At 39.1% G+C, this 15781-nt stretch overlaps 1 protein-coding gene across 5 annotated transcripts in view; it reads right to left on the reverse strand.

Annotated features, from left to right (window-relative positions):
* Nucleotides 1-1286: 1286 nt before the first annotated feature.
* Nucleotides 1287-15781, reverse strand: part of LOC310855761 (growth factor receptor-bound protein 10-like) — a 113818-nt gene continuing 99323 nt past the window's right edge. For 4 of the 5 annotated variants that reach the window (XM_083760894.1, XM_083760893.1, XM_083760897.1 and 1 more), the window contains 11 exons: nt 14371-14486; nt 13227-13301; nt 10296-10433; nt 10035-10145; nt 9009-9107; nt 8184-8261; nt 7825-7941; nt 7425-7491; nt 7150-7237; nt 6662-6755; nt 1287-6431 (listed from right to left, as the gene is read on the reverse strand). In XM_083760894.1, the coding sequence (XP_083617020.1) occupies nt 6285-6431; nt 6662-6755; nt 7150-7237; nt 7425-7491; nt 7825-7941; nt 8184-8261; nt 9009-9107; nt 10035-10145; nt 10296-10433; nt 13227-13301; nt 14371-14486 (1130 nt within the window). In that variant the 3' untranslated portion in view covers nt 1287-6284. The remainder of the gene's footprint in view (nt 6432-6661; nt 6756-7149; nt 7238-7424; nt 7492-7824; nt 7942-8183; nt 8262-9008; nt 9108-10034; nt 10146-10295; nt 10434-13226; nt 13302-14370; nt 14487-15781) is intronic. The other variant, XM_083760895.1, reaches the window with a different exon arrangement.

Consider the following 15781-nt stretch of genomic DNA (forward strand, 5'->3'; position numbering starts at 1 on the left):
CGTTATGTCTACTATCACGATCATAATCAATTGATCAGATCTAATGTTAGACCAATGACGCACTTACCGGAGGATACTCTCTCTTGAGTTGGTGCGGCTCATAATCTGTGATCAAACACACGTACATTCAATAAATCAAGCATCAGTCTTTTAAACATCCTAAACAACCACAAGTTCATGGTAACAACAATTATAGGGCTAATAATAATACCGTGGCGAAATATAAATCGGGGTTAACGACGTTAGCATAGCTACTGCTACTACAGCTAAACGGCTGCGTTTGTTTCACATAAACATCATAAATAAATACATGCATAAAAACAGGGCATGCTATATATATATTTCTTTCGATTCTATAGCACTGGAGCAGATACTGCTACAGAAAGGTATTTTGGTAAGAAGATAGCTGTATATCTTACTGCTGATGACGTGTCAGCTAATAAAATAAGATAGATTTATTAAATTAGATACATTTTAAACCTTAGATTATATGAAAACTCAGCGATATATTGAAATCCCGGAGCTGCCTGCACGCGGACCTTCCTCTGATTGGCTGCAGGGTATCGGTGACGTCACAATCGACAGTTGATTTTCAGATGTAACAAATTAATAAGACATTTGCATGAGTTTTACTGATTAAAGTGGTTCGCAAAAGCTTTCAATGTTAAAAGGACGAGCCCCAAATTCATGTATATTTGCATGGCCCCTTCTAATATATATATATATATTTATTTATGGTGTTTATATTGATACAGCAGTACAAATTATTTGCACACTGTTACATTTACGAATTTACTCACTATGCTTCTATGAAATAATTGTTGAAATAACCAGCGATTTCTTGCTAGGAAAAGAAAAATCACCTAGCCAAGGTCCCTCCTAGAAAAGGACAAAATAAGACTCAATTGTATAGCAATGTATTAATGTTTTATTCTAATTACAATAAACAGAATATATCAGTCCCTTATTTGTACAAAAATACCTGAAAAGGTTACAATTAAGATTTATAAGCCATTCAGCTATTTACAGATTGAAGCAAAGCACATTATGAATACAGGAGCTTTCTCTTACAAAAAGAGATAACAAGTTACTGTTTTCTTTTTTGCATTCCCTGAAATACATAATAGTTTATATTTCTATATATAGATATATTTTTTACTTTACTCATTTTTACAGCCACTGTATCTTGCATTGTGACAATGTTATGCAAATGCACAAGAGTCAAGATGATAATCAATCATTCTATCATTGCAGGGTTGTTGCCAATTCACTTTCAATTCAGAAAACAAATTGAAACTGCAATTTAATAACTGAAATCAGAACATATCAATGTTTTCACCAGTTTGAATATGAGAAACATTTTGAGTCACACATATAGTAGGCTATGTGCATTAATCAAGTACTTAATAAGTCCAACTGATACTTCGTAGTTTGACAGTGTTGCTCGCAGAAAGAAACATATTTTCTACTATCACAATGTAATCAGTCACACCTCTGTAGTTGAAAAAAATGTATTTTTGGAGAGTGACACTGTCACATGACGTAATATAAATCAGGCTATCAATTGCGAGTGTTTCAACCTCAAACCCCGGTTCAAAACAACAGCAAGGGAGAGTCAATCGTCCCCTCTGAACGGTAGCTGTGTTGGTCATTCGGTCCATACATCAAGTCAGGTTAGTGCAGAGAATTGCCAAATCTATTCTCAGTCGTGTGGCGATGTGTGACACCGTCATACAACAAAGTATAAATGAGGCTAAAGAGGAATTATCAGAGGCACCTGCTGTGGTTATGGTTGCCTGGCTACCCAAACTGACATTTTGCACTGTTGGCCATTACCTATAAAGTTTTATGTTCTTGCTTGGTACATTTTGGGTGTAACTGTAAGGTACTGTTTGTACAGTAGGTCACAATTTGAAACAAATTAGTAATTTAGATGTTTTAGGTCTGAGCCTGATTCATTCTCAAATGTAATGCCATTGGGAATAGAGTTTGAATTAAGCTTAGGTATCCAGGCAAGTATTTTAGGCTTCTTTAAAAACACTTTTGACCCAGGAAGTGAGAACCATACTGTGCTGTAAGAAGACTGAATCCACTTAAATTGCTGCAAGGATCATTTTCAAGTAAACTAATCATAAAAATCAATGATGGTGCAGCTAAAGGAGAAATGTCTGTTGTTACATCTCCAATCTAAATAAAAACAAACTAAACAATATTATTTAATCCACCAATGTACTGTACATAAAAGTCATAGAGATCTGATGGACCAGTAGTTTTCAACATGCCCCAATTCAACCCTGAGCAACCCAGATACATTCATTTCTTTTAATGTAAAATGTATACCCAAATCCCCTGATTTATAGTTCATCTCTTAACGGCTTGCATGTCATGGACTGTGATTGATGTAAATGGCAAATGGCTCTTAGAAGTTAAAATGCAAGTATGTTGTATATTTCAAGGGGTGTTTGGGAGAAAAACAAAACAAAAAAAGGTCACTGTCTGCTTGAGTTTGATTTGAGTTAACTCGAAACCTAGTATTCGTATTATAGGGGCGAACATTTGGCCAGCATACTGTAGACAATATACAGGTCAACCAAGTACAGTAGAGTATAGGGTTTAAGTGGTTAAACATCCACTGGCTGAATCCACCTACCTATACTTGCTGATATTTGCTGCCATTCACTTCAATTAGAAAAAAGAAATAGAGGAACAGAGTTTGTGAATGGAAATTAGTTGACTATCTCAATATAAGGTCGCAGAAATAGCTATCATCACAAATTCAGTGACATCTGTCTTAACAGGACTTTTAGCAAATACTAATATATGCCCTTATTAAAATCCAGATTCCTTCTATGAAACACATGTCAACATATTTATATATTTTTGGGTTCTACATAATTCAATGTGCAATTTAATCTAAAATATACTAAATACAATTTAATCATTCTGTAGAAAGATGGGTCAATGTTGGGACTATTAATGATCAGTGATCAGATAAGTAACAACAAAATTGCATTTATGCAATGTTTTATACAACAGGGTGTTTCCCTGTTGTTTTTTAAGGGAGGATTATCCACTGAATTTATACACATTTACACAGCCAATACAATAGCTTTCATTGGTTACATAATTTATGCCCAATCGTAACTATAGCTATGCAAATTGTTCAAGGGTAAAATGCCTGAGACATAATATGGTCAGTGTAAAGTTACTATAACATATAAACGTATATTATTCTCTCTCCAAAGCAAGGCATCTTAAACTGTCTGGGGAACACCTTAAGAATTAGAAAGAATTATAAGGCAAAGTAAAGAGAAGATTTGATGATATATGATCAACTGTGTGTACGTGTGAATTTGTTCTGTTTAAAGGGCCAGGATTTGTTGTGCCTGGCACCAACCACTTGATTGATTTGATATGACTTGTTAGAATGATGATTTGCATAATTAATGTGTGTAGTTCAACTGTTATAAGTACAGTACTATAGTACTGTTCGTTCAAGGGCATTTCCTAAATAAACTTTTGCGGCTTTATCAGTTATTTTATCAACCATTCGATGAATCTGGTATCCTCCGAATGGGATCTTCAAAGATCTCCAAGACAATGTGTTTGGAGAACAGAGAACAAATAACTATTTACTGTATAGAAACCAATCTGTTACATATGTCACAACAACATCCCCCAGGCAAATATTTGGAATGATGACCATGACTATGAATACCAGTGTGCTTTAAATCATCACTTCATAACAAGTGTTGATGGTGACAAAAGTATGTTTGCGTGAACAAACATAAAAAATAAACAAAATAAACACTATCAATAGATGCTGTGTCATTATAATAATAATTAATCAAACTGTTCAATCATTTCATGGTTATGACAAAAAGGAAACAGTACAGAACAGCGCTGAAGGTAAATAAAAGAAATAAAGAAATTTCAAGTAATCACTCACATCCAGATAAATAAATACATTTAGCTGAAACAATACTTAAAATGATTGAGTCATTGCATTTTAGTTAAATAATGGTGACTGTGCACAGAGTATCAATATAGTGTGGCTGTTATGTATCTCAAATGATTGATATAGCTTAAGACAACCCTCAAAATAAAATGATGGCTCTTATTAACGTGGCATCACAGGTAAATACATCTCTACATATCTGTTGGATAAAAAATAAAAAACAAAACAAAAACAAAAACCAGCAAATGAACAATGAATAGACGCAGATCTAGTCCTGGAAAGTAATCTGGCAATATTAATGTGAAATGGTGTTTATCATTGCAGGAAAGTTATTCCTTGTGCAGACTATTGTAATTTGTTGTCTGAGAAACCAGTTCTCAAGATAGTCAAGGGAGGTCATTCTTGGGGTTTAAATCATATATCGGGATACCACTTTTGTGAGAAATTGCAGAAAATATCAGGCCTGCTTCGAGCATTAATTACAAATGTTACTGAATGTATGATACACTTTTTAGGCACTGTACAAATAGTGTCATTGAGCCACGCATGATCTGTTTGAAAGACCTTATTGTCAACAGGAAATCAACTTCTTGTCTCCAAATTGTTAAACCACACCTCAGTTCACAATTCTTTGCAGTCAGAGTTATAGTCCTAAAAGGTTAATTGAGACAGAATAACAGATTTGAGTTTGTGTAGTTGGGTAAGAGTGTCCCTTATACTACAAGGGCATGCTAGTGGTTCTACCTCCTTGTGCTATGGTGAAGGGAAATATGCCAAATAATGACAAAATGTCCTGAATTATCTTATCATTGTCTTGCAACAAATAGCACCACGCTTACTGTAGATTGACGGGTAGCTACACAGGGCCAGTGGATCATCTCTACATACTTGTACATGAAACTGCACTTGTTAATAGTCTCAGAGTAGCCTTGGATCAAGATTATCATCTAGATGTATTTTATCGAGTCTGACTTTTGCTTTCGTATCAGAAGTCAGACTCCATAAAATACATCTATGATAGATTGATCCAAGGCTAGTCTGGATGACTTTGTATTTGAAATGCATAAACATTCTGTTGACCTGAATGAGTATAACAGAAATGAATATCCATTCCATAGTAGGCTAATGCATAATGTACCGTGTGGTAGAATAACAAGCAGCGATAATCTTACTGTATATAGCTTGAGGAACCGAATACAACATGGCGCCATTTCTGCATTTGAACTCAGTGGATGAGGACACCATGTTCTATTCAGTTTTGAATGGTGTACTCTGGGCCTGGCTTGACTGGAAAAAAATAGGAGTTGAAATTTAAATGAAAGAAAGTGGAGACAGATAAGAAAAAGGAAAAAAAAAATACTAATGCAAAAGCATTTTGGCAATGACACAAAATGTAATGATGAGAAAATGAAAAATAATTCTATTATCACAGATAAGCAGATGGACCCCTGTGACAGTCAAATCCTGTGTTGATCAGCAAGTGTTTCTTGAAGATCACATGCCATAATTACAAATTATTTCCATAGCTAGTATTGTTCCATGCTAGCTTGAATAGTCAATGGGTAAAAAAAAAAAAAAATCTCCCCTTGATGTTTCCAAACCTCAACTGTGGATCTTCCTGTTGAAATCCAGCATGCCTTTACATGCCTGTGCCACCGGAGGGCAGTGGTGCCATGTCGTAGGTCAGTAACGTGACAGTGGAGAAATCAAGCTCTCCTCCCAGTACGGTTGAGACTTGAGTGCAAAACTAAGATGCTCAAATGTCCATCTATAGGCTGTGATGATTAGATCAAACAAAAACACGCCTGTTTGATCTGAAAAAAGTGGTCCAAACTAAAACACTGTACTGTTGATTGTCCAGTTGAAGGAAAAATTAAGATGACAATTTAACTGTAGGATAAATTGTACTGATAAAAAAAGAGAGTCCAATCTTATTGTTGTGTATAAAGATTATGAAGGATCTTATGATGGCATAAGACAGCAGGTCCATCTCCTTAACTGTAGCTTTTCACGTCATATCCTGTTGTTCCATCCCCATATGGACATTTAGCCTTGTGAAATGTGAAGTTGAGTGTCCCACACCTCAATGTCCAAGCAATGAATCAACCAACCACATGATTCAGCAGTCTCCGGTGGACTAACAATGAGAAGAAAAAAAAAACAAAAAAACAACAACAACAGCAACAACAAAACATTAGTTCATTCACCAGCTTCTCAAAAAAAGATAAAAACAAAAGAACCAACCAACAGGCAAATTCTGTCGGATTCTTGTTTTGTTTTTAGGCAGAGTCAGGTCAAGTGATAGGAGTCATGGGATCAAACGGTGTCATAAGGCCACAATGGTGCAGGGGTGTCTGAGTTTGCAAGGCAGCACTCCTCTGTTGAGCTGGTAGAATTCCACCAGCTGGATCAGGTCGGTGAATTTAGTGGATCCGTCATCAAGACTGAAGAATATCTGACCGTCCTCTTCACACTTATTAAGGTGTAGCCATTCATAAAAAGATAGCCAACAGGTAGATGCCATGTTGTAAAAGAAAGGACAGAATGCGGTGAATAACAACATCTGATTCTCTGGTTCGCACGCGCACACGCACACGCACACGCACACACACACACACACACACACACACACACACACACACACACACACACACACACACACAATAATAATAATAAACGAAATACTATTCAAGAGATGCGTACCGGTAGTATCTGGAAATGCTTAATTTTCTGGTGATGGCACAGTGTGAGGACAAATGCCTTGGGGTTGCTTTGACTGACTCTCAGCAGAAACAATCTGTACAGAGAAAAGAAAAGGAGAACTTGAGGGAATGGTTCAAGTTACCCAATTAACCTCAACAGTTCAAATGAAGGTAAGAGGTAATTCAGACTGCGATTCTTCTCCACAATGTTCTAATGCTTAATTTATACTCCGTCATATGACCGTATCCCGCCCTAAAACTGCTGATCTACAAGCATTGCAGATGCACCATGTGAGCTTGTAGGTCTGCTAAGTTCGTCACTGCAAAAATGAAACAATATTCATGACTGATGAGTGCATGGGACCTTGTATGTAATGGATCCAGATTTATATGTACAGTACACCATTATTTAGTGAGACATGCACAGTGTATTGTGTGTTAATATTTACAATTAAAAGGCACCAACAAAACCTCATGAATGTGTCTTACCCATCCACTTGTCCCTGCTGGTGGATCATACGATGGGATTCCTCTCTGGTTATCCTGCCATGGAACCATAGCTGGGCTACGTGGATGACTGCAGAAATCAGACCAAGAATCTAGGTCAGCCACTGAATTGCAAAATTTTGTATCTTACTATATGGAACAATGCGTCCTAATTTTAGAAGATGCTCTTGCTTTAGCTTTTTAAATAGTACCAAAATGTGGGTTACCAGAAAAAAGGTTTTGGGAAAACATGCTTAGTAAATGTGTATTTACCGTACCTAAGCTTAGTGAAGAATGGTGCAGCGGACTGTGACAGCCCTGGATATTCATTCTTTGACTCCTCTTCTGAGATAGAAGCCACAGGACAACACAACAGAGATTCATTCAAGATTGAGTATCAATCCGAGAAATTAAATCACAGTGGTTCTGCTGGTTCACAACCTTTTTCTTAATGCTAAATCTTATTCCAGCTCTAGTTTGTTGGTAGTACACCACTGTACTATACTGTAGCCAGGGTTCCAAAACACTTTCATGCCAAGGACCTGGCTCTAAAAAACTGAAAATAGCTAGAGCTGATCTATCATAGCTTGGCCCTCATCACACATCCACTCATTACTATGTTCTGATTACGATCAGCAGCAATGTTGTGTGGAGGGTGGACGGGGGACGGCTACTCACCCTCCATGCATTTCCCTCCTCCATGGCAGCACTCTGAGCCTCCACAGGGTTGTCAATCACCCTGCCTATCCTCCCTGAGAAATCCATGGCTACAAGTGAGTTCTCCGAAACACTCCGCTAGTGGGCAACAGAGAGAGGCCACAGTTACACACAGTAGATTACAAGGGAAATCCAAAATGCTGTAATGAATGCTGTATTTGTAAAAAGAAATAACAATTTTATTATTAATTGTTATTATTATTAGCCCGTTATGCGATGCTCAGCCAATCACAGCGCAGAATGTGCAGATACGTGCAGATGATTGAGAGAGAGAGAGAGAGAGAGAGAGAGAGAGAGAGAGAGATTTACTTTTGTCTTACCACAGGTGTTGAGAAGTGTGATAATAAGGTTTTCCTCTGTTGGGGAATCTTATAGTTCTGATACAGTATTATCCCATACTGTGAACAAAAGGAGAACCATTGGTGAAACAAAAGACGAGATGCAATCAACCACATCCTTAAATAATACATAATCTAACTATAGAGTAGTTTGAAGTGACTTGTGTATACAACTGAAAACATTGTGCCAACTACAAACTGCTATGAGAGCCAGTAGTCTCGTTTAGAGGTCATACACTTTTCCAGCGTGTCACCCAACTTGATTAACATCTTGCCCCATGAACTAGTCTTAACTCCGCCACGACCGCCAGTACTCTAGTCATGAGGGGACCATGTCTAACAGAAATAGACCCGTCACCCAATTCAGGTCCTAACCTAGTTTATGAAATGTAATGTAATGTCAGTAATCAGTATAACATTGAATGATCAAGACAACATGATCAAGACCCCCAAAATTATATGTATTTGGCCGCAGACCCCATCTCAAAATAATTTATTCCAGGGACCCCCCAGAAGCAAAGATTTGAGTTAAAAACATTCATTGTGAAAGAATATATATATTCAAAGATTTGCAACCGTTTTCACGAATTTTCTAAAAAAGTAGATCCACAAGCTCGTAGCACGGTACTCGACAAGCTCGTAGCACGGTACTCGAGCTTGTGGATCTGCTATTTTTCAACAGGTAAAGTTTAAAATAACGGTTACAATGGTTAAATGCTAAGGCAACACATATGCGTTCCAGTACTTAATGAGTTAGTGTGTTTCCACTGTGCTGAAGGTGTGACATTGAGATGGACCACGCTGTACCTTGAAGAGACGGAAGGTGGTCATCCAGCAGGTCCTGCTCTGCTCATCCTCGGCACACAACATTCTCAGCTCCTTCAGCTCTGCACCACCTTTGTTGGGCTGTCAATCAACATAATAGCAGCCCGTCAGAACGACGATAATAGAGGGTATGCGTGTGACATCATCATCATACCTGGAAGTTACTGAGTGGCAAAAAACTACTTTCTGGCCTTGACAGCCCATACACATACATCCAAACAGAAAGTCCAATATGATTGCATTAAACGACATTAAACAATGTTAAACTCACTTTGCCACTCGATTTGCCATTCACTTTATGCATGCGCAATTGAGCATACCCAGTCTATAGCAACAGAAGCAATATAACTAGTATTGAATTATCTAGACTGTCAGAACTTTCCTTCCTCTGAATCTCCTTGTGGCTACTGAGTACCATAGAGTTATAAAGGATAGAATGCGGAAGTGCTACAGAGCCCTCAATGTTAAACCCCATCTGTGTGGGGTTTCCTTGTGCTAAATGCACAGGCTCGCCTGCAGTTCCAAATGAGACCAGTAGGCTCGGCGGCTTCAACGTTGGCCAGCCGTTCTGGGGGCTTGACTAGTACTGACTAACAACAACATTTAAACACTAAAACAATAAACAACAACAACAAAAGCGCTTGCCCACAAGACTGTATAATATTATATGATAATATTATAATATAAAATAAATTGTATAATAACATAGCATTCAAGGTGCAATATGTTACTGTACTGTCAAAAGTCTGTGGTCTACGCATTGGGACAGTGAGCTAAAACTAATTTAAAATTAGAGAACAATATAAGGAAAATGAGTGACTTTTTTTAATAATGGGTCATCGCTGGTCTGTGTTGTAAAATTATGTTGCAATGAACAAGAATTTCAGCACACTGTCCCATTGTGTATGTCTGGTGACGTGCTTTTAATTCAGCACACATGAGGCATACAGTATGTATCTAATATCGTTAAGAACCAGCCTCATCTAGCGAAATATGTCGGAATCGTACCTTGATACAGAATCCGTATTCTGTGGGTGCACTGTGCTGTTTCTTGCCTGTGACGACCGTGAAGATGTTACTGTCCTCTATGTCTGCAAGTAACTGGAGATGCCTTGGCTCCTGAAAAAAAGAAATAGTATACAGTATGTCAGAACCTTGCATCAAAGAAACACAGAATAATCATCGGAGCTCATTAAACAGTTTTTGACACTGAGGTATATTCATTTGTGAACACAATATAGATGTATAAAGAACGAAGGTGTTGGTCACCTTTGAAGTTCCTTTTGTAGAGCAGTAAAGCCCTGATCTTCGTAGGAACATGTAGAGCTTCTTCCATGACTTCCTGCCCACCTCCTTCACATACAGATACCCTTGGATCTCTGGACAGCCACTGGAGGATAGGAAGTTCTGAGAGGGGAGAATGCAAAGAGAGAGGAACCAGAAGGTTTGTCATTTTAGCATCTTGTACTTTTGTTACGGGTGATTTATATTTATATTTTCTAAATTTTAATCTCTTGTAAGACCCAAAATAGATACAGGAAGATCCAAACTGATATAGGAAACATGGTAGCAATTGGATAGCAATTGGTCACATTGAAACATTGAATTTGTCATATCAAAAGTAACCTCACAATGTGACACATTGAGCTTGCATTCGTTTTGGAAAGATTCAAATGGATTCCCCATCTTAAATGTAATAAAACCATGGCTGGTAATTCAGTGGTCTGAAAACACATACTGTACATTAGATAAATAACAAACATATTGCGTTTCTTTAATGAAAGAGTATGGTCTTCTAGACCTGATCTATGTTAAAAGTGCGTTTAGATAACTTCTATTGTCATTTGGTACTATGGTACTAAGACTAAAATTGCCTTAGGGGAGCGGGGGCCCCCCAAGGCTATGGTAGGGGAAACACTAAATCATTCAGCGACATAAAAGCAGTGTGAAAGTGCCTGGAATCATTCCAGGCAATTAATAAGGAGTGGCTGGTGAGAGAAGACAAAGCAGGGCTAGTGCTAGATTCACCAGATTGGCCTCCACCCTCTTAACTTACTTCTCCTTACTGGATGTGGAGCAGAATATAAGAACTGTGGTTGATAATGCCTAGTGTGTGGTTTATGCTCATCAAGGTGCCCTACGGAGTTCACAGGCTATACTGTGTACATGCCACACACACAATAGCAGGGCCATCACAACCCTCACAAAGGAAACGGCAAGAGCCTCAAGCCAGATTATTTATACTTTGTCGTGCCAAGTACCAAGACCGAGAGCAATCATCCACACTGGGACACACTGTGAGCTAGGGACCTGTCAACAATAATCAGGTGACATGAGAGAGAATATAATATAGTCTCTGTCAGGTGGAAATCTCATATGTCCCAAAACTGTTACTTTCTCGATTCAAATTTAAAAATAGCAAAAGTAGAAGATCGAGAAGCTCAAAACGTGTCACTTGGCCCCACATTTCGAGCTTGTAGATGTGCTACTTTTGTGTGACGCTGTAGTGTGATCAAGTAGGGCATTAATTTACAAAAAAGAAAAACACAAACAGTTTGAAAATGGAGATAAGAGGTTAATTCTGCTCGACAGCAACTATATGTTGAAAGACCCAGGACACCCTGTACAACAGGTTAAATACACTGACGCCACGGGTGCAACCGAAGATACAGTACACGTACAAGATCTCTCTCACCCTTAATAATCCGCCCATGGAATACATGTGTCATGGTGCTGGGAGCATTAAAACAATTCCCAGGAGTTGAAAGTCTTGAATATGTCCCATGTGACATGGTTGGAGGATGGGACATTTTTGGCCACTTTTGGAGCATATGGGTTTCATGTGTCACAAAAACAGCTCACTAAGAAACTGAAACCATCTTTAACCACTTACTAATCAGACAGACGGAGTGCTGATTTGCTATTTTTGTCGAATATTCACCGCATATGGCAGGGTTCATGTGGTTATATTTCGGGAAATGTCACACATCTTAGTGTTAATTTCCATTGCATCACCGCAGTCCCCCATTTTCTTGTCAGATGCAGATATGCAAGACCTGTTTGTCAAGGTTTTATAACTTGTCATTTTGCATCCACAGAGAGTTCATCAGGCTGCATTCACACATACAAGACACCTGTCTTGTGCCTGTCTGGTGTCTTGTCCGTGACAAGACAGTCTTGTTTGTTTGATGGCTGTGTACCCCCCTTCCCCCCATCAAACAAGACTGTCATGTCAAACCATGGAAATTAATTGGAGTGGCCATTGTATTTTTGAGCGGTGCCAAGCACTCCCAATAGTGACTGACTGAGTGTGTGTGTGTGTGTGTGTGTGTGTGTGTGTGTGTGTGTGTGTTTTTGTAGGTAAGACCTATTGACCGCTGCAGCTCTTTTGAGCCGTCAGTCAAGTTCCTATTGACCCTGCCATTCACACTGATCAGTCAGCCCCCCCTCACACACACACAGCACCGCTCAGATACTTTTTCACTCTGACAGCTCCATTACTGTATGTACATGATGCGACAGAAAGACACTGTGTGTAAACCTCTCAAGCTCTTAAAAATCCCATGAATCCTTTCTTCACACACACACACACACACACACACACACACACACGCACGCACGCACGCACGCACGCACGCACGCACGCACGCACGCACGCACGCACGCACGCACGCACGCACACAGCTTGTCTGATTGCCTCCCAGACTTAATTTTTCATATCTCTTGCACGATCTCTGCAAGCCCCAAGGCAGTGTACGAGGCGAGACGTTAGCGTGACACACATGTATGAATTTGCACTGTGCTAACATACAGTAGACAGGTAGGGCACTGTATGTTCCGTTTGTGATTGCTTAATTCCACTTGTCATACAAGTCAGGCCTGCGGTGCGTGCGCCGAGACAGTTATGTGTCAACAGAGGATCAACGGTAGTTATTACTCCAGGCCTGACGAGACACACTGTCGTCTAAGGGTCAAAAGTGAAGTATGTTAGCGTGATGATAGACAATGTGCCGCATGCTCGCTTCCAGGCCTAATTTATACTTGTTTGACCGTGTGGCTCACAGGAAATAACCGAAATTCGACGACGTGTGAATTAGCATGAGGTGGAATGACTGTATAAGTGATGTAAGTGGGTGCAAAAGCATGCTTAGGTGTGCAAGTTGTGCATGCTCACATGCTGCGTGTGGGTTCTCTGTGTACCTGTAGGAGCTGAGGTGGTGGTATCGTACCATTGGTTTCTTGGCACCATGCAACCATGTGCTCCGGGAAAAATGTCTGGTGAGAGACAGCGAGAATGTGTGCAAGAAAGAGAGGGAGGGAGGAAGAGAATGACAGATGGAAAGAAAGAGCATAAAGATATCTGCAATAACTCACTGACAAAAGAAGCACGCACAGTTATGAAGACACTAAAGTGCAATATTTCACAACAATAAAGAAAATGAACATAGACATAGACATTTTGACAAGGAACATTCCTTTTTTTTTTTCATCCCTAAGCAAATTATATCCTCGCTGTACTGTTAAATCCCTCCTTCTAAAGACCAGTCATCATTCGATCGAACTGACACCACATAAAACTGTCAGAAGTTTTACACAGTACAAAATGTCTTCCCCAACAATTAACCCATTAAAACCGAGAATGATGTGGGACTCGTGGGAGTGTGTCATTTTAGATTATAGCTTTTGGCTATTCAAATATAGCAGATATACTGTACAAGCTCGTGCCACACTGTGATCTTGTACATCTATTTTTTTTTTATCTTGAAAGTGCGAGAACTACTGATTCAGAAGGCATTTGAAGAATCGGCCTCTGGTCTTAATGGGTAAAAAGGGATCTGCCGGGATCTGCCATTTGCTTTTGAAGAAATTAAATCCCAATAAAACACAATCTATAATTTTGCTGTCGCAGGAATAATATTGTCAATGATTCATTGAAAACACACATGTCTAGTAAAACAAATACTGTTCTTGTGATGGTGGAACAAGATGCAACTTTTTCATGTGGTTTACCACACCAACACCATCAAAGCAAACCTATCAAATTGTATAAAAATGCTTTGCTTGTAGACAGTTTAACCACTTAAAACCTATGTAATTCATTGGCCGTGGTCCCCCAGGGGTCTATATACTTGGTCCCCTCCTTTTCCCCTCCTATAACAGTAAATCACTTCACTTAGTCTTTCACCAAATTCTCCTATTGTCACAGAAGGTTTGCCCATTATGACATGACAAGAAACGCAACGCAACAGTGCCGATTCATATTAGAAGGACACAAGCAGGTGACATTATGAGTTTGTGAGAGACAATAGCATGCTAAAATGAATAAAAACAATCAAGCAAATACCAGGGGATTTTTGAAGAATTCATATTTGGCATAATTTTTTCTGAAGAGGAGTCTGCTGTCACTGCTCATGGAGGCTTGGACCTGAACCACCAGCTCATGGTCTTCTAGACACCGCTCTGAGAGAGAGAGAGAGAGAGAGAGAGAGAGAGAGAGAGAGAGAGAGAGAGAGAGAGACAGAGAGAGAGAGAGAGATAAATGACTTTTCCTCCCTACTTTTTGAGTGGTGCTAACCATTCCTACACGCAGCAATGTGTGTCTGTAGGTAATCTATGTATGTCTGTCTCTATATGTATGTATGTCTGAGCACGGAAGTACCTTTTGTTCACCAACAAGTGTAACTGTTGCGCACGCACGCACGCACACACACACACACACACACACACACACACACACACACACACACACACACACACACACACACACACACACACACACACACACACACACACAATGTGCCGTGTAAGTACAGTACTACCAAGAACAGTACAGTACTACAACATACAGTACCGTACAGCACTACAAAGTACAGTACAGTACTACAAAGTACAGTACAGCTTTACAATTAACGAACGATTAGTAAAAAATATATCGTCTCTGAAACCTATTGGAACTTTTTTCATAAATGAATGCCCTACTTGATCCTATGAAAGAGTCACACAAAGTATCAAAATTAGCAGATCTGCAAGCTCTATTCTTTTATTTGAAAAATATGAGAAAAATTGTCCCACAAAGCGCACACTGACTTCACTTAACAGTAGCTTATTGGACTAGCTCAGTAGCCTAATAAATATTTTTTTCTCATTGTTGCACTGATTGCCTGCTCCTATGCACCTGTCTCAGTAGGTGTGCATAAGGACTCCTCTCTACAGAATCGTTTCATTCGACTCGTTGATTTAAAGAAATTCTTTGAATTGTTTTTTTTATTAACCTATGTGAGCTATATCAAGAATATTAGGTCTGTTATTGATTCTAAATGTCAGTTTTGAAATATTTTCAGTTAACTGCCCAGCCATACTATGACGTGTGTCAATATACATTCCCATCCCCAGTACTCACATCCTGTATGTTTGAAGCTCAAAGTGAAACTAGCCTGACATTCTACTGTAAGCAAATGAGTCATTACCACTCACTTGAAACCAGATCTCCACAGGCAGGTCTACTAGTAGAAACTATGCTACTATAACTATATCATCCCTGAGCAGTGTTAGTGAATGGGACCAGTAAGACAATGGGTTATAAGTATGAGGCGACTATAACTCTGGTAATCAGAAGGTCACTCGTTTGCCTCCCGGCCCACTCAAGTATACATGTTGAAGTGCCCCTGAGCAGGACAGTTCTACCCAGCCATCAGCTGGGTGAAGCTGAAACTGCATTTCCCACGGATTGTGACTGAATAATGTAGATATTTCAT

This window comes from Protomyctophum parallelum, assembly GCF_964188405.1.
Source record: "Protomyctophum parallelum genome assembly, chromosome: 3".
NCBI classification, from domain to species: Eukaryota; Metazoa; Chordata; class Actinopteri; order Myctophiformes; family Myctophidae; genus Protomyctophum; species Protomyctophum parallelum.